The 27,507-nt window shown below is 43.6% G+C and overlaps 2 protein-coding genes across 6 annotated transcripts in view; both read right to left on the bottom strand.

The window, feature by feature from the left end:
• Positions 1–10,573, bottom strand: part of LOC143809175 (pancreatic secretory granule membrane major glycoprotein GP2-like) — an 82,498-nt gene extending 71,925 nt beyond the window's left edge. The window contains exon 1 of the mRNA XM_077292319.1: positions 10,467–10,573. Coding sequence (XP_077148434.1) covers positions 10,467–10,554 — 88 coding nt within the window. The 5' untranslated portion in view covers positions 10,555–10,573. The remainder of the gene's footprint in view (positions 1–10,466) is intronic.
• Positions 10,574–19,945: 9,372 nt separating this feature from the next.
• Positions 19,946–27,507, bottom strand: part of ACTN2 (actinin alpha 2) — a 158,937-nt gene continuing 151,375 nt past the window's right edge. For 3 of the 5 annotated variants that reach the window (XM_077282906.1, XM_077282907.1, XM_077282908.1), the window contains 2 exons: positions 25,672–25,830; positions 22,548–22,851 (listed from right to left, as the gene is read on the bottom strand). In XM_077282906.1, coding sequence (XP_077139021.1) covers positions 22,693–22,851; positions 25,672–25,830 — 318 coding nt within the window. In that variant the 3' untranslated portion in view covers positions 22,548–22,692. Of the gene's footprint in view, positions 22,852–25,671; positions 25,831–27,507 lie in introns of all 5 variants that reach the window. The other 2 variants (XM_077282910.1, XM_077282909.1) reach the window with 2 other exon arrangements.

Here is a 27,507-nt window from a genome sequence, read left to right as displayed (position 1 = left end):
TGGGGATACACTTTGCCTGTGGGAAGGTATACCATCTTGTTGCCATAACATCACCCCAGCGGACCCCTCACCGCAGCGTTGGTCACCCTGACCGAATACCACAGGTGGCGTCACGAACTACCCCTTTAAAGACCTTTCCCAAAACCATAAAAACTCTTTTCTTTATTGGACGTCCCTCAAGAGGGCCATGGACCGGGTCGGGCCATGGTGACATCCCCTGAACTGAAGGACCCGGTGCCGAGTACCCCATTGCCCTTGCGTGGGGGCGCTTTAGGTGCACCTGCACTGACAATGTGTGCACAGGACCAAGGACTAAATTGCACCTGAAGAAGGTAGCAGTCCGCTGCTGAAATGTGTAATGGTTTAATAAAAGTTTTTTTTACCACTAATCCATTGCAGTGTGCTCCATAGCCATAGCGCTCCTAAAATTGACCACATACATATTTTTTCCAAAAATGGATTAAATTCAGGCAGTGCTCGCTCTGGGAAAATGAGCATTGTCAATCAAGCTCAGAAGAGGTGCACAGCAGAGGAATGAGGGTGGAACAGTGCACTGAGCCCTTGGCCACACTAAGGGTGCACTGAGAAGAACTCATTTACATTAAAACACAAACTATGTTTTCTTTTTGAAAAATTAAATGAAATCTGTACTGTAGGTTTCATAGGGGCCAAGTCCCATAAAGGACTGTATAAGTAGCTTAAATTGAGTTTTTGGGGTGGTAGATTTCCTTTACTACACCTAAAAAAACCTATATACCCGATTTAAAGTACATTACCCTGCATGCTTTGCGGTTGTTCAACAGCTGCGAGACATACAGCTGCGGGGACACGAACATATTATTCAAGTCAAGCCAAAGTCACTCAGATAGTACCTGACCGTGCTCAGATAACGCCTTATCCAAGCACGCTCACTCATCACTAGTGATCAAACTTAAGTAAAGTTCTACTACATCTGACCATTGTAATCTATGACACTACGAAGTGGTATCTCTGAATACCCTTTTTTGTATTTTTTCAAATGTACTAGCTTAGTCAAGTCACCAGTGTACACCTGGACTCTACAAGATGAAACAAGGTATCCTCTAAAATATTGCATGTTAGGGCTCATGCAGACGTCGCGGATCACGGACCGCAATACATGAACTGGCAAGAGCATGACAGCCTCCTATATATTTCTGTGTGGCTGTTACTCTCGGGTTAAGGGACTGAGATCCACGGTCCGCTACATGAACCCTTATGCTGTATATAACATCTGATGTCTATGCACATAGTATATTACATTAGAATGTGTCTGGTGTATGATATAGTGACATGTCATAAACAGGATAATATGTCACTGGTATATACAGGTGCTTCTCACAAAATTAGAATATCATCAAAAAATTTATTTATTTCAGTTCTTCAACACAAAAAGTGAAACTCGTATTATATAGAGTCATTACAAACATAGTGATCTATTTCAAGTGTTTATTTCTGTTTATGTTGATGATTATGGCTTACAGACAATGAAAACCCAAAAGTCATTATCTCAGTAAATTAGAATAATTGACAAAAAATTTCTGCAAAGGCTTCCTACAAGTTTAAAATGGTCCGTTAGTCTGTTTCAGTAAGCTCCACAATCATGGGGAAGACTGTTGACTTGACAGATGTCCAGAAGACAGTCATTGACATACTCCACAAGGAGGGTAAGCCACAATGGTAATTGCTAAAGAAGCTGGCTGTTCACAGAGTGCTGTATCCAAGCATATCAATGGAAAGCTGAGTGGAAGGAAAAAGTGTGGTAGAAAAATTGGGCACAAGTAACCATGATAACCACAGCCTTGAAAGAATTGTTAAGAAAAGACTATTCAAAGATTTTGGGGAGATTCACAAGGAGTGGACTGCTGCTGGAGTCATTGCTTCAAGAGCCACCACACACAGACATATCCAGGACATGGGCTACAAGTGTCGCATTCCTTGTGTCAAGCCACTCATGACCAATAGACAACTCCAGACGCGTCTTACCTGGGCCAAGGAGAAAAAGAACTGGGCTGTTGCTCTGTGGTCCAAGGTGTTGTTTTCAGATTAAAGTAAATTTTGTATTTCATTTGGAAATCAAGGTCCCAGAGTCTGGAGGAAGAGTGGAGAGGCCACAATCCAAGCTGCTTGAGGTCTAGTGTGAAGTTTCCACAATTAGTGATGGTTTGAGAAGCCATGTCATCTGCTGGTGTAGGTCCACTGTGTTTTATCAAGACCAAAGTCAGTGCAGCCATCAACCAGGAAATTTTAGAGCACTTCATTCTTCCCTCTGCTGACAAGCTTTTTGGAAATGGACATTTCATTCTCCAGCAGGACCTGGCACCTGTCCACACTGTCAAAAGTACCAATACCCGGTTTGAAAACAACAGTATCACTGTTTTGGATTGGCCAGCAAACTCACCTGACCTTAACCCACTAGAGAAACTATAGGGTATTGTCAAGAGGAAGATGAGACACCAGACCAAACAATGCAGACAAGCTGAAGGCTGCTATCAAAGCAACCTGGGCTTCCATAACATCTCAGCAGTGCCACAAGCTGATCTCCTCCATGCCACGCCACATTGATGCAGTAATTGATGCAAAAGGAGCCCCGACCAAGTATTGAGTGCATTTACTGAACATACATTTCAGTAGGCCAACATTTCGGATTTTAAAATAATTTTTCAAGCTGGTGTCATAAAGTATTTTAATTTACTGAGATAATGACTTTTGGGTTTCATTGTGTGTAAGCCATAATCATCATCATTAACAGAAATAAACACTTGAAATAGATCACTCTGTTTGTAATGACTCTATATAATATATGAGTTTGACATTTTGTATTGAAGAACTGAAATAAATTAACTTTTTGATGATATTCTAATTTTGTGAGAAGCACATGTATTATACTATGGCTACAGACATCTAATATTACACCAGCCGTATTTTATCCTGTATATAATATCGGATGTCTGTGCATCCAGTATAAATAATATGTGAATGGTATATGATACACTGTGATACAGACATCGGATGTTAGGCAGTATATACTCTGTCATATATATGTCTGCATATACAACATTGTGAATATTGTATAACATCTGATGTCTGTATCACATGTATCATATACTAGCACTGTATGTGCTGTACTGTGCATTGATGTTAGATGTTATATGCACTGACTGATCAGGAGCCTGGCTACAGGACATCATGGATGGCTGTGTGTGTAATAAATATAAGCAGTGGGTACGGAAAGTATTCAGACCCCTGTAAATTTTTCACTCTTTGTTTCATTGCAGCCATTTGGTAAATTCAAAAAAGTTCATTTTTTTTCTCATTAATGTACACTCTGCACCCTATCTTGACTAAAAAAAACACAGAAATGTAGAAATTTTTGTAAATTTATTAAAAAATAAAAACTGAAATACCACATTGTCATAAGTATTCAGACCCTTTGCTCAGTTTTGAGTAGAAGCACCCTTTTTTAGCAGGTACAGCCATGAGTTTTCTTGGGAATGATGCAACAAGTTTTTCACACCTGGATTTGAGGATCCTCTGCCATTTTTTTTTGCAGATCCTCTCCAGTTCCGTCAGGTTGGATGGTGAATGTTGGTGGACAGCCATTTCAGGTCTCTCCAGAGATGCTCATTTGGTTTTAAGTCGGTGCTCTGGCTAGGCCAGTCAAGAATGGTCACAGAGTTGTTCTGAAGCCACTCCTTTGTTATTTTAGCTGTGTGCTTAGGGTCATTGTCTTGTTGGAAGGTGAATCTTCGGCCAAGTCTGAGGTCCCGGGCACTCTGGAAGAGGTTTTCATCCAGGATATCTCTGTACTTGGCCACATTCATGTTTCCTTCAATGGCAACCAGTCGTCCTGTCCCTGCAGCTGAAAAACATCCCCATAGCATGATGCTGCCACCACCATGTTTCACTGTTGGGATTGTATTGGGCAGGTGATGAGCAGTGCCTAGTTTTCTCCACACATGCTGCTTAGAATTATCAGCAAAAAGGTCTATGGGTGGTTTCACACTTGCGTTTTTGTCTGCAGCGTTTTTTGAACAAAAAACGCATGCGTTTTTTCCCCTATATTTAACATTGAAAACGCATGCGTTTTTTTTGTACGCGTTTGGTCGCGTTTTCAATCGAATGCGTTTTTTTACTGCATGCGCTCATTTTCAGAAATGCTACTTGTAGTATTTTTGAGAGGCGTTTTTTTGCCGCAAAAAAACGCATGCGTTTTTTTTGCGGCAAAAAAATGCATTGCTGTCTATGTAAACGCATGCGTTTTTAAGCACATGCGTTTGTTTGCGTTAAAAACGCATGCGTTTTTATAGGAAAAAAACAGAAAACACACTGAAAAGTCACCCACCACCATCAAGGTGATAAAGGGATCCAAACCCTAACCCTAACCCTACCCCTAACCTCACCTCTAACCGTTTAATGAACATTTTCTGACAGTCATAGTGCCACGTATTTCAGTGCCACGTATTTCAGTGCCACGATATTTCAGTGCCACGTCTTTCAGTGCCACGTCTTTCAGTGCCACGTATTTAAGTGCCACGTACTATAAATACTATAACTACGTGGTTATACGTGGCACTGAAATATCGTGGCACGTAAATACGTGGCACTTAAATGCGTGGCACTGAAATATCGTGGCATTTACGTGAAATACGTGGCACTTAAATACGTGGCACTTAAATGCATGGCACTGAAATACGTGGCACTGAAATATCGTGGCATTTACGTGAAATACGTGGCACTTAAATACGTGGCACTTAAATACGTGGCACTTATACGTGGCACTTAAATACGTGGCACTTATATACGTATATAAACGTATTTCAGTGCCACGTATTTCAGTGCCACGTATTTCAGTGCCACGTATTTCAGTGCCACGTATTTCAGGTTAGGGTAGGGTTCGGGTTAGGGGTAGGGTTGGGGTTAGGGGTAGGGTTAGGGTTAGGGGTAGGGTTAGGGGTAGGGTTAGGGGTAGGGTTAGGGTTAGGGTTTTTTGGGTTTTTTCTTGTTTTCTTGTGTTTTTCTATAAAAACGCATGCGTCTAAAAAACACATGCGTTTTACCGCGTTTACATGCGTTTTTTCACACATGCGTTTTTTAAAAAAACGCATGCAGATGAAAACGCAAGTGTGAAACCAGCCTATCTTAGTCTCATCTGACCAGAGAATCTTATTACTCATAGTCTGGGAGTCCTCCATGTGTTTTTTTTTAGCAAACTCTATGCGGGCTTTCATATGTCTTGCACTGAGGCAAGGCTTCTGTCGGGCCACTCTGCCATAAAGGCCCGACTGGTGAAGGGCTGCAGTGATAGTTGACTTTGTGGAACATTCTCCCATCTCCCTACTGCATCTCTGGAGCTCAGCCACAGTGATCTTAAGGTTAATAATAATAATTAATAATAATAATTTTATTTATATAGCGCCAACATATTCCACAGCGCTTTACAACTTATAGAGGGGACTTATACAGACAATAGACATTACAGCATAACAGAAATCACAGTTCAAAACAGATACCAGTAGGAATGAGGGCCCTGCTCGCAAGCTTACAATCTATGAGGAAAAGGGGAGACACGAGAGGTGGATGGTAACAATTGCTTTAGTTATTTGGACCAGCCATAGTGTAAGGCTCGGGTGTTCATGTAAAGCTGCATGAACCAGTTAACTGCCTAAGTATGTAACAGTACAGACACAGAGGCTATTAACTGCATAAAGTGTATGAGAACATGATGGAGGAACGTGATTATGTTGTTGTATTTTTATTAATAGGCCACACAGGGATAATTAGGTTAATGCGTTGAAGCGGTAGGCCAATCTGAACAAATGAGTTTTTAAGGTTCTTCTTTACCTCTCTCACCAAAGCTCTTCTACCACGATTGCTCAGTTTGGCTGGTAGCCAGGTCTAGGAAGAGTTCTGGTGGTCCCAAACTTCTTCCATTTAAAGATTATGGAGGCCACTGTGCTCTTAGGAGCCTTGAGTACTGCAGAAATTCTGTTGTAACCTTGGCCAGATCTGTGCCATGCCACAATTCTGTCTCTGAGCTCCTCATGACCTCATGAGTGACCTCATGATTCTCATTTAGTGTAGCATGCACTGTGAGGTCTTATATAGACAGGTGTGTGTCTTCCAAATCAAGTCCTATCAGTTTAAGTAAACACAGCTGGACTCCAATGAAGTAATCAAACCATCTCCAGGAGGATCACAAGGAAATGGACTGCGTGTAACTTAAATATGAGTGTCTGAGCAAAAGTGACTCTGAATACAGTACTTATGACCATGTGATATTTCAGTTTTTCTTTTTTATTAAATTTGCTAAAATTTCTACATTTCTGGGTTTTTTTCAGTCAAGATGGGGTGCAGAGTGTACATTAATGAGAAAAAAATTAACTTTTTTGAATTTACCAAATGGCTGCAATGAAACAAAGAGTGGAAAATTTAAAGGCGTCTGAATACTTTCCTTACCCACTGTGTATATACATACAGATCTGGAGCCAATGACCTCACATGGCCCGCCTGACCCCAACCTGAATGAATAGTCATACTGCTGCAATAATTCCCCTAATCCTCAGAGTGGCCTGAGACACAATGCATTATCCTGCCTTGGATATGTGCAGAGGGGGTTGCAGAGTCCGGCCACCTTCTCACCTCACAGCACAAATCTCCTTCTCACATCACTGTTCGGAGTCCATATTTACAAGGATACAACAGTGTCTGACCTCCCATACTGATCAGAGGCTGAAACTCTTCTCCGGTAGCTGCAGGAAAAAGAAGGTCAACATAACATGAGTAGTGCTGCTGTGCTGTGCTGTACTGTGCTGCAGCTGCCCGGGCCTGCACAAGTCCACATTTAAAGGTACAGTGCCGACCCTCAGCCTGCAAAGCAGCAGATGGCTGGGAGGCCCTGAACAACTGCTTGGGGAGCAGCCTGGGGGGCATTTGCCCCTCTTCTCCCCAGCTCAGTCTGCCCCTGCACGTGCACCACTTCTGCATTTTTCACCCACTCCTGATGTCTGGCTTACAAATACTGATGTAACAAACTAACCGAGTACTGAGCGTGTGAACGTGGTCTAATACAGAGGCTATAGAAGGCAAACAAGGCAAAATATTTAGTGAAATCCAACAGCAAAAATGCTTTATAGCCCTAATTCCATGCATTTACAGTAAGTAAAAAAAACCCTTTAACCTCTATGTGACCTATGATGTATAGGTACGTCATAGGTCACCTCCCCCTCGGCACCATAGCCTGTACCTTTGCCGGCACATGACAGCTGATCTGATCAGCTCTAATGTGCCCCAACAGTTGCAGGTGGAATTGCGATCCACCCATGACTGTTAACATGTTAAGTACTGCTGTAAATCTCTGACAGCGGCATTTAACTTGTGCAAACCCATCACATGACTGCAGAGCACCAATGGGTTGGCATGACAATCCATGGTTTACAGGACATCCCTGTGGTTGACATTGTCGAATTGCTATGAGCGCTGCTCCGTGGCCGGCGCTCAAAGCTGATGAGTTGCCCTGCTCTGTGTAGCACAAGTGATCAGATAATCACAGCTTCTAATCTCCCATGGAGACTATTGAAGCGAGTAAAAAGTAAAGAAAAAAAAAGGTTGTAAAAATATTACAAAAATTAAAAAAAACTATATAAAAGTTCAAATCACCTTCCCCCCCCCATTCGCCCCATTCAAAATAAAACAATTTTAAAAAATAATAAAAAAGACACACAGTATTAATAAAAAACATCCGCTCGGTGTGCAAAATTAAGCCCTCACCCGGCCCCAGATCACAAAAAATTGAGATGCTACGGATCTCGGGAAATGGCACTATTTTTTTATTTTTTTTTTTTTTTTTTACAAGATTTGGCTTTTTTTACCACTTAAGTAAAAAAGAATCTAGATATGTTTGGTGTCCACATACTCGTAAATGACCTGGAGAATCATAATCGCAGGTCAGTTTTAACATTTAGTGAACATGGTAAAATAACAATTGTGGAATTTTTGCAATTTCACAGCACTTGGAATTATTTTTCCTGGTTTGTAGTACAATATGTTGGAAAACCAATGGTGTTGTTCAAAATTGCAACTCGTCCTGCAAAAAACAAGCCCTCACATGGCCATATTGAACAAAAAATAAAAAAGTTGTGGCTCTGGGAAGAAGGGGAGCAAAAAATGAAAACGCAAAAACGGAAAAACCCGAGGGGTTAAGTACGTGCATTGGAATTAGCTGCATTGGACTCAAGTGAGCCTCTTCATTTAGATTGGTGTGCACAATGCTAGTCTTAATGAATCGACCCCCCAGTTCAATATTTTATACTTTCTAATATACCTTGGGCCCAATTGATTATTGAATTAGCACCTGTTTTTTGTTCAGTTTTTAGTGTCTTGCATTTTTTTCTTTGCTCCATATTCATATTTTAACTTGTGCTTTTTATTAAATCCATTTTATATATGTTCGCCTTTTTTTAAAATGATTACCACTGTGTTTATGATTTCCAGATGTTTTCACGTGATTCATCATTTGCAGCTTTTGAAGAGTTACAAAATTTTTCGCAAATCTACCCCAGTCCCCCCTGGACTGACTTTATGTATGCAAGTAATTTTTGAACAAATTGTGTACCATTTTGCGAAACATGCTACTTTTTTGTGCAAAAAAATTGTCAAAAAAGGTTAAAGACGGAAATAAAGACCCTTTTTGACATTGCACAAAATTCATTAAAAGGGTTTTTAAATACTGGGACAACCCCTTCTGAATCCCTATGTTTCCCTCCGTAAAATAATAACACTTATAATGCCCTCCAGTGTTGACGATGTTCTAGCGGTGTCGGCACTAGCTCTCCTCGGGCTCGCATGACATAATAGTGTCTCTGTGGCCAATCAGCGCTGGCTTCACTCTCACACCTACCTACATAATTGACATCTGGATGAAGTAAGAGGGCAGCAGCATCTCTCACGTCCTCCGGATCTCTTGATTTATTCGAAGGAGAGTGAATCCAGCACTGATTAGCTGCAGGGATCTCGTGACATAACAATGTAACGCAAGCCCAGGAGAGCCAACACCGATACCACTGGAATGGCGCCAGCACCAAAAGAGAATATAAGTATTAGGCTACCGTCACACTAGCAGTATTTGGTCAGTATTTTACATCAGTATTTGTAAGCCAAAACCAGGAGTGGAACAATTAGAGGAAAACTATAATAGAAACATATGCACCACGTCTGCATTTATCACCCACTCCTGGTTTTGGCTTACAAATACTGATGTAAAATACTGACCAAATACTGCTAGTGTGACAGCAGCCTTATTATTCTACTGGTGGGAAGCTTAGGGATTCAGAAGGGGTTGTCCGAGCAGTGGACAACCCCTTTTAACAAGTGCTATTTTTTAAATGTATTTATTTATTTATTTTTATTTCATGCAAAGACCATTTTGGATGTTTCACAAAACTTGTGAACCATGTGTGACATTTTAAAGATTTTAGCGCAAAAAATACAAATACCACAAGACAAAAAAAAGTGACTTAAAAAAACCCAGCAACCAAGCAATTATTCAAGAAGTGCTGCTTTCAGTGAATATTTAAAGGCCCAACTACATACTTAAAGCTATGTTCACACATTGCGTTTTTGATGCTAATTTTTCCGCAGGCAAAACCAGCTCTCTCGGCAGTAAGAAACTTGCTGCAAAAAAAGCAGGTTTTGCTTAGTTTTTGCTGCATTTTTTGATGCGTTTTTTGCCAGCGTCTCTTGTGCATGCTGATAGAGGTTAGTCCATTAAAAAAAATTGATTCAACTTCATCAACTTTTGGCACCTAAAACACACCAAAAACTGATACCTGAGTTTTTTGCATCATCATCAAAAGTGACATGCTGCATTCTGGAAAAGCCAAGGTTTTGCACAAAATACTGAGGACAAAGAAAAACAAACTGTGTGCATGAGATTTGTGAAATCTCATAGACTTTGCCGCTACTGCAAAACGCAGCTGAAAATTTGCATTAAAAAAGTAACGTGTGAACATAGCCTAATTCTTCCTATAGATGAGAGTTTTCTTTAAAAATATTCAGTCCATGAAATCCTCTGTGGGCTAGGGACATCTACAGCACAAATATTCCATTTCACTGTTCCACCGCAGTAGCAGAAATGTGAAATTCAATACTGTAATGAATCCCTGACATGATGATACCAACAGTGCCCAACAAGCCTCACTAACTATATTGGTGGGCTACTGCCATGGTGTCCCTCATTTTCTGGAAGAAAAGAACATGGCATGCCGCACTATTTTTTTTCCATTTTTTTATGGAATTTGAGACGTTGGCTCAGAATGGAGCCTTCAATCTGGTCCGGCCTAAATGTTGACTTTCTATTCCACGGTATCTTTGGATGAAACATTTTGGTTTAATTAATGTTCTTGACATTAAACACAGTTTACAAAGTTTGTAAGAATTGCTTCACTTACCTATCTTAGCATTGCTATTTGCAATTTCTGGATTCACGACAAGAAAAGAAGCCTGGATTACTACAAGGAATATCTGAAAGTATGGCATCCTTATGGACTCTCCAGAAGCTCTTGACTAATTGATGGTCAGAAGTCCAATGACGACTTTCACTGTGAATTTCTTGGCAGTAGGTGATCAAGAAACCGCCTAGCCTCAGTTTTTAAAAGTGTTTCTTCATTTTATCACCTTTGCAGCAATGAGTGCCTCTTACTTGGACAAGGAACAATAAATTTACCAAGCAACAATGGGATTCTCCGAATTCACAAAAGTCTGTAGTGGGAACCAGGACAACACATACAAAACTTTCACATTTCTCTTTTAAGACCAAATTGTCCAACAATGGAAAGTGCAAAACAAGACATTTTTGCTAGTACTATAGCAGCAGCTTGATAACGTGTAATTTACTGTCCTGGAGTGTGGACCCCTCATGATGCCCTGCTTCATTGATGCCTGTAAAATGTTATAATGTTTGTCCGGTCAGCTATGAACACTTGTGAGTGGGAAACACCATGTATTTTATTCCAGGAAACTATAAATAACACATGTGTCACACAACAGTTTGTGGTCACAAAAAATTCTCTTTTTAATTGATACGGGAAAATAGTAATGTGATTGCAGCAGGTTTGCATAGGAAATGGGGAGAGGGAGCTCCCAGGATACAAAGTTGTAGAGAGGCGGTTTAAAGAGTGATAAACAATTTATTGTGTGTTTGTAATGCACAGAACCATATGTTACTACATGTTCCTCACTTGTTATGTACTGATACATGTACACTCACTGGCCACTTTATTAGGTACACCTGTCCAACTTCTTGTTAACACTTAATTTCTAATCAGCCAATCACATGGCGGCAACTCAGTGCATTTAGGCATGTAGACATGGTCAAGACAATCTCCTGCAGTTCAAACCGAGCATCAGTATGGGGAAGAAAGGTGATTTGAGTGCCTTTGAACGTGGCATGGTTGTTGGTGCCAGAAGGGCTGGTCTGAGTATTTCAGAAACTGCTGATCTACTGGGATTTTCACGCACAACCATCTCTAGGGTTTACAGAGAATGGTCCGAAAAAGAAAAAAAATCCAGTGAGCGGCAGTTCTGTGGGCGGAAATGCCTTGTTGATGCCAGAGGTCAGAGGAGAATGGGCAGACTGGTTCGAGCTGATAGAAAGGCAACAGTGACTCAAATCGCCACCCGTTACAACCAAGGTAGGCCTAAGAGCATCTCTGAACGCACAGTGCGTCGAACTTTGAGGCAGATGGGCTACAGCAGCAGAAGACCACACCGGGTACCACTCCTTTCAGCTAAGAACAGGAAACTGAGGCTACAATTTGTACAAGCTCATCGAAATTGGACAGTAGAAGATTGGAAAAACGTTGCTTGGTCTGATGAGTCTCGATTTCTGCTGCGACATTCGGATGGTAGGGTCAGAATTTGGCGTAAACAACATGAAAGCATGGATCCATCCTGCCTTGTATGGAGCATCTTTGGGATGTGCAGCCGACAAATCTGCGGCAACTGTGTGATGCCATCATGTCAATATGGACCAAAATCTCTGAGGAATGCTTCCAGCACCTTGTTGAATCTATGCCATGAAGAATTGAGGCAGTTCTGAAGGCAAAAGGGGGTCCAACCCGTTACTAGCATGGTGTACCTAATAAAGTGGCCGGTGAGTGTATATCTCTACAATACTACCACCACTCACGGTAATCATTGGGCACTTCCCGGTCTATTGAGACTTGCTATTACTCATGTCAATATTTCTGTCACAGGTTTACCAGGACAGCAAGGAGCCAGAAGTCCGCAGCATCTGATTTCTCCTACTTCTGCACTGATTAGAAGCACTTCACCTTCATGTTGAACGGTGTAAATTTCTTTTAGCAGTACAGTGGTTAATATGCTCAGTTGAGAGCTCCTGGAATCTTTCCTGCATTAAGGCTCTCATCTGTTCACTGTTATCCACTCCCATCTCCTATATAATCTAGGCCCAGGCTAGCACTCATTGGCAGAGGTAGCTTATGCTGAATGGCTGGAAGTTGTTGGTGGTTATTGTTGGAGAAAGCGTTTGGTGGATTTATCTGTAACTGTTTCCCTTTCTTCTCCTACTTTGGTTTAAGCCCATCCTCCACTCCCATGTGTTTATCTTTGTTGTTTATGTGTGTATATTTGTATGTTTGGTATTTTCCTTTATTCCTGTTCGTATTACCTTGTTAGTCTGATAGGTGTACTACGGTACACTACTACTCTCCTCTTCCCTGTGTGGAGGAAGGTTACAGCCTGAGGGAGGGTTCAGGAGCTAAGACAAGGTACGTGGCCCCGGCATCTTCACCATCAGAAGTAACCCGGGTACAAGGCGAGCTAAGGCACCCCTACAGTTAGGGACAGGGAAGGAGCCCTTGGTCCTGGAACATCCAACAACTGAGTTCTGACATTTTCTTTGGATGTTGTATAAAATCAGTAGATGTGCTGAAGAAGTAATCTTTTATCTAAGCCAGTGAACTGACAGTCAAGAAGAACAAGGTGTGATATCTGTATCGATGTCTGGCATTCCTGTTTCTGCTTCCCTCACCAGACAGAGCCGCACTCTTGTTGCAGGAGGCAACAATTCTAGTTCTGTCTCGTCTGGGACTTCCTCTTGTTTGGTCTGAACTGCAAGCTATCTAAGCTACTGAAAACCTGCTGTCCACTGCCAGTTATAATGTGACAAGCTCTAGTAAACATCTTAGTGTCCTGCTTTACTTTCCAGTAGACATTCCTGATTTTATCATCAGCTTGTTTTTTGACTACTCTCCTCCTGTCTTATGATTTTGACCCTGCTCCTCCTTGTTCTTAGCTTGCACCACTAAACAGCAGTTAACTCCATGATCCTAGCCTAGGGGAACCTGTTAAGTCCAGATCCATGTATAGGAGTTAAAGGGAAATCTGTCACCCCAAAATTCGCCTATAAGCCGCCGGCATCATGCTGTAGATAAGCCCCCGATGTAACCTGCACAATAAGAAAAACAGGTAATATTATACTCACCCAGGGGCGGTCCCAGTTCAGTTCGGGTCCGATGGGTGTCGCTGCGAATTTTGGGGTGACAGATTCCCTTTAAAGGGTGAAGGCCAGGGCAATCCCTGGGATCTGGTACCCATATTGAGAGCTGCAAGGTTACCATGAACAGTTCCTCCATTACAGGTGGGGAATACAACCAGGGAGGTAGAGATTTGGGAAGTGTTGTGACCATGCTAAGAGTACTTAATCTTTTTCTGAATATGAATTAAAGGGATCAGACTTTCTTTTACTGTAATATGCTGCTCTCAGATGAGGTAGTAAAAATCTGCTGTCAGATTCCCTTTAAACCATTGATTTAGGTGGCAACAGATCGCATCAGTAAAGGTGTGGATAATATCTTTCAAATAGCAACATAACCATATGAACAGTTTGGGCGAGTGGTAGATTGTTCTGACAGATTCCTATGAAAGCATATAAATTAATTTTGCACTATAATACTGCTGTATATACATATTTGCAACTTATAGATCAACTGATTGTAAGACCTATGGCGCTCGCGCCCTGACTGGTGGGCGTGGGGGTGTGGCCCCACTGTGCCACAACCAGACTACCCTGGATGGGGCGTGACTAAGCAGCTACCTTGGTGTTTACTGGTGGTGAGGTCAGGCTTGTGTGGCAGGTAGCTGCCAGGTACCACTCCAGGGTGGTGTCTGCTATGGCTGCTGATCCCACTAGGGGACGGAACACTGGTAGGCAGACGGACACGGCTGAGACACTGGCAGGCAGGTGGGCACGGCTGAGACACTGGCAGGCAGGTGTAACACCCCAGGAATTTGGTTGTTACAGTGGTATTGTCTTCCTCACTGGGAGGGTAACACGTACATACAACACTGTTCTGACTCCAGACCCGGTTTGAGGGTAGCTCCCTATATATTCTGGCTGGAGGAGGAGTTAGGAGCCAGTCTGTGAGGAGAGCTGGAGCTGAGCAGTCATGCGGCTCTGCAGCTCCTGACAGGAGAGTCCGACAGTCTGTAGGAGACAGTCAGGGGAGAAGGAGCACAGAAGAAGAGAGAAGGTGAAGTGGTGCTGCGATTGGGCTCACTCCAGGTTTGAGCGCAAGTAACCAGAGGCCGGAAGTCGGAGCTTGTGGGGGTAACTGTATGCCCCACAGCAGAAACCGGTGGGCAGGAGATTCCAAGTCTCCTGGCCACAACTACACCCGAAGGCGCAGCAGCAGATAGAGCCCGGAGTCGTCACGAAAGAGGGAAAGGCTGTAAAAAGGCTCGAGTTGCCTGCCATACGGGTAGTGTCCACCTAAAGGGACAGAGTGAGAGAGGACCTTGTGCAGAGCCTCAGGCAGCAAGGGACTGAGAACACAGCGCAGTAAGGAAGGCTTCCAACCCCACCTGGCTAAGGGGATTCCGAATCGCTTCCAGGCTGCCCGGATTCCAAAGACCTCCTGTAACCTGTACCTGAACTGCACCAGTAAAAAGTAAAGAGACTGCAACCTTGTGTCCTCCAATTCTTTCCTGCACTTCACCATCTATCAGCCTTACCAACTACACTGGGAGCCCTGGGGACTAAGTTCTACCTGTGGGGAACTATACCAACGCGGCTATATCACCCCAGAGGACCCCTTTAAGCAGCATTGGCCATCCCTGGCCGAGTACCACAGGTGGCATCATTAACACTACATTAGACTTTATTTTCCATTAACCCCCTTTTACTGGATGCCCAGGGCCATGGACCGGGTCACTGCCACCGTGACCACCCCTTTAAGAACAGAACCGGCCCGGTACCAAGAACCCCATGGTCCTAGTGGGTGCTCCATATGTATGGCTGAGACACTAACAGTCGGGCATGGCTGGTATTCTGGCAGGACAGGCGGACACGGCTGGTTCTCTAGCAGGACAGGTACTGACTAGGTAGGAACCGGAATACAGGCAGGCATACGGAAACAGGTAGGGACCTGTTCAGACAGGAGGGAATAAGGGAATAGGTAGGAACCTGACCCACAGGTAGCAGAATGGAAGTAGAGCAGGACCGCAAGGAATGAATGCAAAGCAGAACCACAGGAGGCGGAGCTAAGAGCAGAACCGCAGGAGGTGGAGCTAAGAGCAGAACCACAGGAGGCGGAGCTAAGAGCAGAACCACAGGAGGGGGAACCAAGAGCAGAACCGCTGGAGGCGGAGCCCAGAGAAGAACCGCTAGAGGTGGAGCCAAGAGCAGAACCACTGGAGGCAGAGCCAAGAGCAGAACCGCTGGAGGCAGAGCCAAGAGCAGAACCGCTGGAGGAGCCAAGAGCAGAACTGCTGGAGGTGAAGCCAAGAGCAGACTCGCTGGAGGCAGAGCTAAGAGCAGAAATTGCAGCAAGCAGAGCAGAGAGAGGTAGAGCCACAGGTTGCGGCGGGCGGAGCAGAGAGACGCAGAGCCACAGGTTGCGGCCGGCAGAGCAGAGCTGCAAAGTGTGCAGCAGAGCAGAACAGAGCAGAGCCGCAGGTTTGTGGCGAGCAGAGCAGCGCAGAGCCACAGGTTTCGGCGAGCGGAGCAGGAAGGAATGGACACAACGGTATACACAGCAGAGTTGGAAAGGCAAACAGACAAGGAAACAACAGGAACAGATATAGACCAGAGTACAGACAGGATCAGGAACGGGCCTTTAGCCCAATCTCAGTGATCCTTTTGCTTTGCAGAAATGGATGTGGATATACTGAGCAATTGATCTACCTCCTGAGATTTTCCTGGTACACATTCACTCAGTGGTCTGCTGGTCTGTATATTGCGGTCTTCATCTTTTCCTTTGACCAGCTTTTCAATGCATGCGCTTTTTTTCTTGTGACAATTGTTTATTATTGCCTCTTGATTAGGCATATATCCCGTGGGCAGTGCACAGCCCTTTCATTGGGGATATTGGGGATATTTTTCATATGGGGCCTATAGGACAAGTTGAGGTGGTACCAGGTTTATCAGTCTATACATTATTAAAGGAGGCCCTTAGATTCCATCTGCATACATAGAGGTATAGACAGATTTTCAATGGACACATTAGCCTATTTAAATACACCTTTTGGGTTGGTGAACTGGCATTTATTTTGTTATTGTGTTCCTAAGATTGTCATTACTTTATATCTCTCGCCTCCCTTTTTGGGGTGGAGTAATCTACACACCATTATTATTTATTTTTTGCAAGTGGTGTGCTGTTTGTACCTTGTATTTTCTGATGTGTCTTTTTTCCATATTGATGTAAATTATTGTCACTGTGATTTCTTTGAGCATTAAACTATTATGGGCAACAGTTAGAATTGTTTAGTCACATGGGTGACTTTTTAAATGTGTTGTTCTTGTACTTTTGCATATAATAAAAGTGAATTATTCATCTACTATGTGGTGATCACCTTCTTTGTGGCCCTAGCTTTTTCTTCTAATTTAGGATCAGGAACGGGACAAGAGAGACAAGGATTCAGACCAGGGTACAAAGCCCCACTGGGTGGCTGAAACAAGAGACACAGGTTCAGGCCAGGGTACAAAGCCCCACTGGGTGGCTGAGACAGGACAGGACAGGACCTGGCAGCTCAGTAGCAAGACACTAACTGAGGGAGAAAGTTGCTTAGGCACCCTCTAATGGGTGGGGATGCCTTAAGTATCAGAGGCCTCTTGGCAATTGGCCGGGGACACCTTAGGAAGGTGCATACAGTCTCAATAAGAATCAGGAATTGCCAGCGCCGCCCCTCTATGCACACGTCCAGGAAGCATGCACAGAGCAGGCAGGAGACATGAGGCACACAGCATGGAACCAGTAGAAGACAGAACTCACAGCATGGCCCGGAGCAGTAAGTAAGTTGATGTATCAGGCAGGTGGGGGATGGGAGGCCATGCAGTGATGCCGGCAGAGTTATTACAAGACCACTGTAAAAAAAACTGCATCCAAAGCTGTTGTAAACTGCTGCAAAATGGCAACAAAAGTGTGAATACAGATACAGCCTACCATGCATGACATGCTACGAATATGTGGATGCAGCCAGCGGATTCAAGTGATGACATTACTCTTAAAGGGAACCTGTCACCCCCAAAATCGATGGTGAGGTAAGCTCACCGGCATCAGGGGCTTATCTACAGCATTCTGTAATGCTGTAGATAAGCCCCCGATGTTACCTGAAAGAGGAAAAAAAGAGGTTATATTATACTCACCTGGGCGGTCCCGCTGCTGGTCCGCGGTCAAATGGGTGTCTCAGGTCCGCTCCGGCGCCTCCCATCTTCATTCCATGACGTCCTCTTCTGGTCTCCGCGCCGCGACTTCGGCGCAGGCGTACTTTGTCTGCCCTGTTGAGGGCAGAGCAAAGTACTGCAGTGCGCAGGCGTCGGGCCTCTCTGACCTTACCGGCGCCTGCGCACTGCAGTACTTTGCTCTGCCCTCAACAGGGCAGACAAAGTACGCCTGCGCCGGAGTAGCGGCGCGGAGACCAGAAGAGGACGTCATGGAATGAAGATGGGAGGCGCTGTACTGGACTTGAGACACCCATCGGAGCAGGACCGCCTCTGGGTGAGTATAATCTAACGTCTTTTTCTTCTCTTTCAGGTAACATCGGCGGCTTATCTACAGCATTACAGAATGCTGTAGATAAGCCCCTGATGCCGGTGAGCTTACCTCACCATCGATTTTGGGGGTGACAGGTTCGCTTTAAGTATCACCCATTATTAAGCCAATAGCTTGATTATTGACCATTGACAAAAGGAGCCCATATTGACTGTTCTGTCAGCAGATTGGTCAAAGAAATTGCTACATTTACATTATTTTTTATATAAGGCCCACCTGGTGCCTGTTGTCCATGACTTTTAAGATTAAATTGGGGTTTATGTTATTGGGGTTATGTTGTCCAGTGCTCACAGGCATTTTACACCATTATATCCTTTCTGGCAACAGTTTGAGGAAAGCCCTTTTATGTTCCAGAATGACTGTGCCCAGTCATGAAGACATAGTGTGATGACCTTCTCACCCAAAATCTGCACTTGACCTCACAAATGCTGTTCTGTTGAATGGGTACAAATTCTCACAGAAATCTTGTGAAAATCCTTCCCAGAGTAATAAAGTCTGTTACGACTGCAAAAATGGGGAACAACTCCAAATCAGTGCCCTTGGTTTTGGAACTGGATGTCCAAGAACCTCATATGGATGATGTCACAGGGTTACCGCAACAGTGTGGAGCTAGAAGACCTGTTGAAGGGCAATGTAAGCGTGAAACGATCGTCGTCTGTATTTGCTCCACTGTTTTATCTGCCTGCTGTTGGTATGATGATGCCACTATAAAGGATTTTGTTGCACGGGACAGTATGTGCCAATCCGCTTTCTTTTCTATAGACCACAGTGTCTGATTGCTCCTACTCCAGTGCTGAGAAGAAGAATTCCTTCTGGCAGAACAGGGGTTAATCGGCCATGTTGGAAATCCCTGCACTCACAGCTGTGCTCGGTTAGCCATTCCTTTTCCCTTTAGACTCTGTGCACACGATGCGGATTTTACTGCAGATCCGCGGCAGTTTCCCATGAGTTTATAGTACAATGTAAACCTATGGGAAACAGAAAACGCTGTGCCCATGCTGCAGAAAAAAACGCGCGGAAACGCAGCTGTTTACATTCCGCAGCATGTCAATTCTTTGTGCGGAATCCGCAGCGGTTTTACACCTGATCCATAATAGAAAACCGCAGGTGTAATACCGCTTTGGAATCCGCACAAAAACCGCAGAAAATCCGTAGTAAATCCGCTATAAAGCTGCAGGAAAAATGCAGTGTTTTTGCCCTGTGGATTTATCAAATCCGCTGCGGAAAAATCCGCAGTGGACCATTCTACGTGTGCACATACCCTTATAATCTGGGCTCTGTTACTAATCCTTGTCAGAGCTAGCATTTGCTGCATGGCTATCGGTGGGAGAGGAGTACATATGAGATGGAGAGTTGAAGGAGTTATTAGTGAATGTTGCTTGGTTTTCATGTGTGGTAATTCCTTATCCTTCTCTGTTTTGGTTTATTCCCCTACCTTCACACCCCTGTGCATTCCGCTGTTACATATGAGTGAATATTTTGTATGCCTGGAGTTTTCTGTTAACCATTGTTTGTGTTGCCTTGTTTGTTGGGTTGGTGTACTACGGTGCACAGTAGTGTTCCCTCTTCTCTGGGTGGGGGAAGAGAACAGACAGAAGGCTAACTCGGCTTATAGTCTAGCAACCGTGCAGCAAGATCCATGGCTCCATTGCAAAATCTATAGCAGGGTTCCCAGCGCCATGGGCAATTTATAATTTTCATACTCTGTGCCCCCCTCAGGAGGAAAGGCCCAGAAGCAACTGCAACCTCTGCACCCCCTGTAGCTGTGCCTCTGGATGCACAAGTTGTCATAGTTTTGTCTCAGTGTGTTGTGCCGCTTATCAGTTTTGAATGTATAAAATCACAAAGGCTTTATTACGTGATTGCACTTCTTATGGTTTATTATGTAGCAAGTTAAAAACCTTTATTCTCATTTTACATTTAATTTTTCATATTTAAGTAAAACAGAGGACTAGGTCAGAGGACTTTTTTAACATTCCACAATTGAAATTTACGGTACATTAAAATGTTGTAACCTAGTAAACTCTTTGCTTTTGTTAGAATTTACTGATTTTACGTTACATGAAGTCTTGTTTTCCCTTTAGGCCTAAAGATCCATCGCTCTTTATCAAAGCGTGAAGAATTATTAGGCAGCTTGTTTTCCTCAGGCCAAATGGGACAAAGAAGATTTAACTGACTCTTAAAAGTCAAAAATTGTTACACGTCTTGCAGATGGATGCAGCACTGGTGAAATTGCTACAATATTGAGGCGTGATCACAGAACCATCAACAGTTTTATTGCAAATAGCCAATATTGTCACAAAAAAACATGTTAAGGATAAAAGAAGCACATAAAGTGCCAAAGATTTAAGAAGAATAAACGTGAAGAGACCAGGAACCCATGATCCTGCAGCACCGTCATATTCAAGAACTGCGACCTCCCCGGCGTGCCCAGAAGTACAAGGTGCTCAGAGACATGGCCAAGGTAAGGAAGGATGAAAGTAGACCATCACTGAGCAAGACACTGAACAAAAAATGTCAGGACTGGGCCAAGAAATATCTGAAGACAGAATTTTTAAAGGTTTTATGTACAAAGTCGCTGAAAATCCTCAGACTTGCTTGTTGTGGTAGTGTAAGTGTTGCAACGCAACCTCATTCATTTTTATAGCACTGTGAGAAAGCGGCGGCGGGACAGAGTGAACTCCAGCTGCCCAATGGCTGTTGCAGACAAAATCGCCATGTAGCCCTAGCCTTAGTGTTATAAGAACAACTACATGGTCAGACCTAGTGACAGCAGTCCATCACGAATAAAGCGAGCAGAAAGTGTACTTCATACAGGGGTGAGTGCAGTGCTGCAAGTGTGATTCCAGCCTAGGGCCACATGTGCGACAGTGAGATGGTGCTACATTGTAGTGTTTCCCAGGACAACTAACAGAATTCTCTAACAGCGATCTTTAGAAGGCCTCATCCAGACGTCCGTGTTGCAGGTACATGTTCTATCAGTGTTTTTTTCACAGAGCTCATACCCATTATAGTTTATGGGGTTGTTCACATGTCCATATTTTTCCACGGACTGCGTGTCTGTGAACAAATTAGGGAGGCATGTCCATTTTTTTTCCGCAGCACAGATGAAAAGTGCCAGTACAAGTCTATAGGTCCATGAAAAACAAATGCAGCACATGGATGGCATCAGTGCGCAGTGCATGTACTGCCCATGATTAATATTGTAATGAATATTTATTTATCCATATGTGAAAAACACTGATGACACACGGACCAAACACTGATGACACACTGACCAATTACTGATGACACACGGACCAAACACTGATGACACACTGACCAATTACTGATGACACACTGACCAAACACTGATGACACACTGACCAAACACAGATGACACACTGACCAATTACTGATGACACACTGACCAATTACAGATGACACTGACCAAACACAGATGACACACTGACCAATTACTGATGACACACTAACCAAACACCGATGACACACTGACCAATTACCGATGACACATTGACCAAACTCTGATAATACACTGACCAGACAATGATGACACACTGACTAATTACCGATGACACACTGACCAAACACTCATAACACACTGACCAGATAATGATGACACACTGACCAAACACTGATGACACACTAACCAATTACAGATGACACTGACCAAACACAGATGACACACTGACCAGACAATGATGACACACTGACCAAACACAGATGACACACTGACCAATTACTGATGACACACTAACCAATTACAGATGACACTGACCAAACACCGATGACACACTGACCAATTACCGATGACACACTGACCAATTACTGATGACACATTGACCAAACTCTGATAATACACTGACCAGACAATGATGACACACTGACCAGACACTGACCAAACACCGATGACACACTGACCAATTACCGATGACACACTGACCAAACAGTCATAACACACTGACCAGACAATGATGACACACTGACCAAACATTGAGGACACACTGACCATTTTTTTGCATATGTGAAAATTACTGACTTCTGAATGAGGCGTTAAACAACATTGCATAACATAATAAATAAAACTGCAAGTTATGAAGTGTTTAAAGCAGAATTAAGGGGCTTTTCCTCTTGAAGGAAAGCGTACCCCAAATACTCTAAAATAACAAAAAGAGGAGTTACTCACCCTCCAGAGTCCAGGTTATATATGCCAATTAATCTTTATTAGTGTTGTGTACATTCTGTCACTTTTTAGTTAAATCCCCCAACCCCAAAAACAATGTCTCTATAATTGCATTAGCATAGTGATTACTACAAACCAGAGCTGTAAAATAGACTCTACACTTGTATTCTAATCATGTGAAGCAATAAATGACAATCCAATCCTGTATAGAAGCCCATATCTAATACAGTTTCCGCAAGAATAGAAACTCATATTCACAGATTCATATTTGTCTAGAGAAAAAAAAGAGAATGTCCACGTTTCTGTGTGACACCGCACTTTAAGCACTTATATGTTTAATGCATGTTTCCCTTAGGCTCGTTCAAAGTCTGCAAGCACATCATCTACATGTTAGGGTGGGAGACGAGCGCAGGAGACCCGCTACAGGTCACTTTCTCCGTACAAAGCAGTTGAGAAGCAGGAATAATCTAAAGCACCAGGGACGGCGCCGCGGCCAGAGAATGGAGGCATCTTGGAAATACAGTACTGGGCTTGTTCTGGAGGAAGTTCTCTACGAAGTTCGTCAGCTAATATGTAAGGCTGTGGGGAAGAAACAGAAAAATAACGATCAGCAGTTACCGCAACACCGCTTATATGATAGAATATCGGGCCAGCACTGAACACATGCCGGATTCCAATAACGCTGAACCGCTGCAGCTTGTGATTGACTGCAGGGGTACCGGTGACTTCAAGCAGCGCATCATCATAAAACATCCAGTAACGCTCTGATGAAGTCATCTGTTTGCTGCAGCCAATCACAGGCTGCACTGGTTGTGCTAATGGTGGAAAGGTGTGTGAGCACCTCTCTCTGCTGGATCCAGTTGGGTTATGGTAGGTGAATAGAACTTAGTTATTTTTTGTTGCTCCACGCCACCTGTGAACTTTTCATTTTGCTCAGACAACCCCTTTAATGACAAGCCAATTTCTTTAGCCTTTACCGCTCCACATTTCAGTAGCCATAACCTATTATTTTATTACTGACATGGCTGTTTGTGGCCTTGTTTTATATAGGAGGAACTGTATTTTTTTGTGCTGTTGGGTAAATATAAATTATTGTGTCATTTTCTATAACATTTTTCATGGCTCAAGTTTGGGGGAAAAAACTATTTTTGGTAGAGTATTTATTTATGTTTCATGTTTCACAATCAGTTACCTATTGAATAAATTATTCAGGTTATTATGATTGTCGGGATATCTTAATTGTGTATATTTTTTGCAGTATGTGTTTCCAGTATGTGTGCCAAAATGTATTTTACATGTTTTTTCTTTTCTTTTTTTAGGGAGAGGGTTATTTTTGATTTTTGTTTTACTATTTTTCCTGATGTTAAGATGTGATCATTTTTCACTTCATTTTTCACCCAAGAGATAATAAAAGATCTCTATGGAACATAAAGTTTTCCTTTATTGTGCATTTTCCCCCACTGTAGCTGGGACACCTGTGGGCAGAGTCACGGGGAGCCATGATCTAGGTCTGCTCGGGCCCAGCAGCTTTACTATGTTGGGCAGATGCACTAGCCCATTCTCAACATATTATGACACATGTACTATTGACTACCATGGGATGCTATGAGTAGATAACACATTAAAGAAGGAGATATTTTGTATAAAAACAATCATAAATCTATTACTTCTTTATAAAACATATGGAAACAGGATTGACCTTGCATTAGCTACCGGCTGGTGTGGCACCTCCCTACATGATATACTGTCATACAGTGCAGAAATATCTGTACTATCCAGTATATAATTATAAGCGCCATACTTGATGATGCCTAAAAATGCTCCCATAACGTTATCTGGATAGTAAGGCCATTTTGGCTTCGACCGCTACACACTGCGAACATACTATACGGTACTGTGCTGGGCCACATAATACCACTGTACAGTGATCAAATACTGCTGCCATAAACACTGTGCACATACAATAGCCGAATAACACTACTGTACAATGTAGCCCCCCGGCATTGTTTTGTCATTATGTGCCCCCTTAGCCAAAGCTCTGTACATAGGGCATGACCTATAATACTGACCGCTCGCTCGCTTCTTCTGTTCCCAGCACCGTTCTGCTGCTGAATAGCTGCCTCACATGGCCTCCTCCGTGTGGACCGAAATTCGCTTTCTCAATTCAAAGTGTCTCAGAACAAGGCTCTCACATTGAGAAAGTCACTACTAGTCCCCACAGAACACCCTGATCAGAGCCGAAGTCTCAAGACAACATTCAGTAAGTCGGCTGCACATGGCTGCCGCACGTGTGCCACACTGATGTGCCACGTGAGCACACGGACACGGATAACCGATTTTTCCGGTACCGGAATTATCTGGACGTGTGAGACTGGCCTAAGGCCCTATGGGAGGTGGAGCCGCATATTCATCACTGTAATGAGCAGCACCATGTGACCGCTCATACAGGACAAGCTGCGGTGCTGAGAAGAAGCATCGAGGGAGCTGGGTGAGTATTTTATTTCCAGTGGGCGAGCGCACAGGGGGTGGGAGGGGGGAGGTTGTCAGGAAGTTTATTTTAACCACCAAAAAATAAAAAAACAATGATTTTTCATTCCTTCTCTCCAGCGAACGCTGCTGGAGAGAAGATATGAATGGCGGCTTCAGCACCACAAGCTGGGGGGACAGCGCTTACTGTAGCGCTGTCTCCTGCACGGCACATGGACGGCACATGGACAGCATCCGTGTGCGGTACGTGTTTTACACGAACCCATTGACTTTAATGGGTCCGTGTGATCCGTGTGCTCCCACGAACACTGACATGTCTCCGTTTTTTCAAACGGACACTCGGTCCGTGAAAACACGCTGACATGTGCAGAGACACATTGATTTTAATGTGTCTACGTGAGTCAGTGTCTCCGGTACGTGAGGAAACTGTCACCACACGTACCGGAGCCACTGACGTGTGAAACCGGCCTTAGATGGGGTAGCAAAAACCTGGTGACAGATTCCCTTTAATACATGCGCTGTACACATAATAACTATGGCAGATTTTATTTTTAAAGGTAGATTCTTTATTTATTTAGTTCTGCTTTATAATTTGTGGTGGTCACAAGCCTCAGGTGTCAGATCTCCCTCTTCAGTATGGGTGGGCAGATGCAGATGGCAGATCGCCCTGTGGCAGTGCTAGCTCGCAGTGTGGGTGAATGGAATCACATTGTGACCCGCGGGATGCTGTGATAAGCAAACTGCAAAGGTCTCAAGCAGTGCCATTATTTGTCACAATCGCATCTTTTTGGTTGCAATGCAATTATATTCACATGTGTTATGCTGCAATGTAGCAGTGGCACAGAGTCATCTTCGGTCATGCAATCTGTGTCCATTGCCTAATCAGACAAATAAAACCAATAAGTCACCAACCTTATCAGCAGCCAGGATTCTGAACGCAGCAACAACCTGTTCTGCGGAGTCAGTTTCAGCCGTCTCTCTTGTCATAAAGTCAATAAATGACTGAAAAGACACTGTTCCCGAACTATTGGGATCAACCAGAACCATGATCCGAGCAAACTCTGCCTCGCCCTAAAAGAAATCAGAGATGACAAAATATTACCAGCTATGGCTGCCCATATATAAAGACATGATTAGAGCTACATTGTTTCACATTGGTCACCATTTTCCTAACCACTTTAGGCCCTGGTCTGTAGCAGTATGTTGTGTCTGCTCCTATGAACAGTCGTATACATACAGTGTACTAGTGCAGAGACGTCCTGGCCACACCACCACTTGTGGGCGTCATCTGTGTTAGGGTATGTTTCCACGTTCAGGAAACGCTGCGTTTTTGACGCTGCGTTTTTCCGCAGCGTCAAAAACGCAGCGTCCAGATGTTACAGCATAGTGGAGGGGATTTCATGAAATTCCGACTCCACTATGTGTTAAACGCATGCGTTTTTGCCGCGAAAATGCATGCGCGGTGCGTTTTTTCAAAACGCAGCATGTTGCTACAATGAGCAAAACACGAAGGCACACCGCAGGTGACCTGCCAGTGACCTCAGGTGCAGTTTTGGTCAGGATTTTACTTGCATAAAATCCTGACCAAAGCCTGAAGCAATCCTGAACGTGGACACATACCCTAAGGGTATGGCTCCACGGTACGGCTTGCCGGCGGGATCGCCGCAGCGGCGAAGCCGCTCGGCGCTAAGCCCCGCCCCCTTTCTGGGACGCGATGGTGCCGGATGTGTACAGTACACATCCGGGATCATCGCACCCCTCGCCATAGGGCCCTGTGATATGCCTTGCGGGGACGCTGCGTCCCCGCAAGGTGTACGGACATGCTGCGTTCTGAAAAGACGCGCAGCATGTCCGGAGTCGCAGGGCCGCCGCGTGCGGGTTTCCACGCATAGTGGAGACGGGATTTCATAAAATCCCCTCCACTATGCAGGAACATCTGGACGCTGCTTGTTTGACGCTGCAGCGTCAAACAAGCAGCGTTTACGTACCGTGGAAACATACCCTTTAGGGTAAGTCTCCACGTTCAGGATTGCATCAGGATTTGGTCAGGATTTTCCATCAGTTTTTGTAAGTCAAAACCAGGAGTGGAACAATCAGAGGAAAAGTATAATAGAAACATATGCTCCACTTCTGTATTTATCACCCACTCCTGGTTTTGGCTTACAAAAACTGATGGAAAATCCTGACCAAATCCTGATGCAATCCTGAACGTGGAGACTTACCCTTACACAGCCGACATCTCCTTCTAATGGCCGGGACTGGAAAGAACTAGAGCACTGGGAATGGAGCGAGAATGTCTCCCAATCCAGAGTGATTGCAAACTTTTCTTCTTAGATCAGAAAACCTCCTTAAAATTGTGATAAAATGTAGTAAAAGGCGATCAAAACATCGCATCAACCCAAAAATGTTATCAATAAAAACATCAGCTCAGGGAGGAAAAAAAATAACCTCTCATCCAGCCCCAGATATCGAAAAATGAAAACATTACAGGTCTTGGAAAATGGCGACGAAAGCACATTATTTTGACAAATCATTGATTTTTTTCACCACTTAAAAAGAAACTAAACATGTTTGGTATATGCACACTCGTACTGACCTGGAGAATCATATTGCTAGGTCAGTTTTACCATATAGTAAAAATGGTAAATAATAAAAAAATTAAAAAAAAAACTTGAAATTGTGCTTTTTTTGCAATTTCACTACACTTGGATTTTTTTTTTACCATTTTCCAATACAACTTGTGGCTGA

This window comes from Ranitomeya variabilis, chromosome 2 (genome assembly GCF_051348905.1).
Source record: "Ranitomeya variabilis isolate aRanVar5 chromosome 2, aRanVar5.hap1, whole genome shotgun sequence".
Lineage (NCBI taxonomy): Eukaryota > Metazoa > Chordata > Amphibia > Anura > Dendrobatidae > Ranitomeya > Ranitomeya variabilis.
Note: the sequence above shows the minus strand (reverse complement) of the source record. Positions and strands in the feature narration are given on the sequence as shown.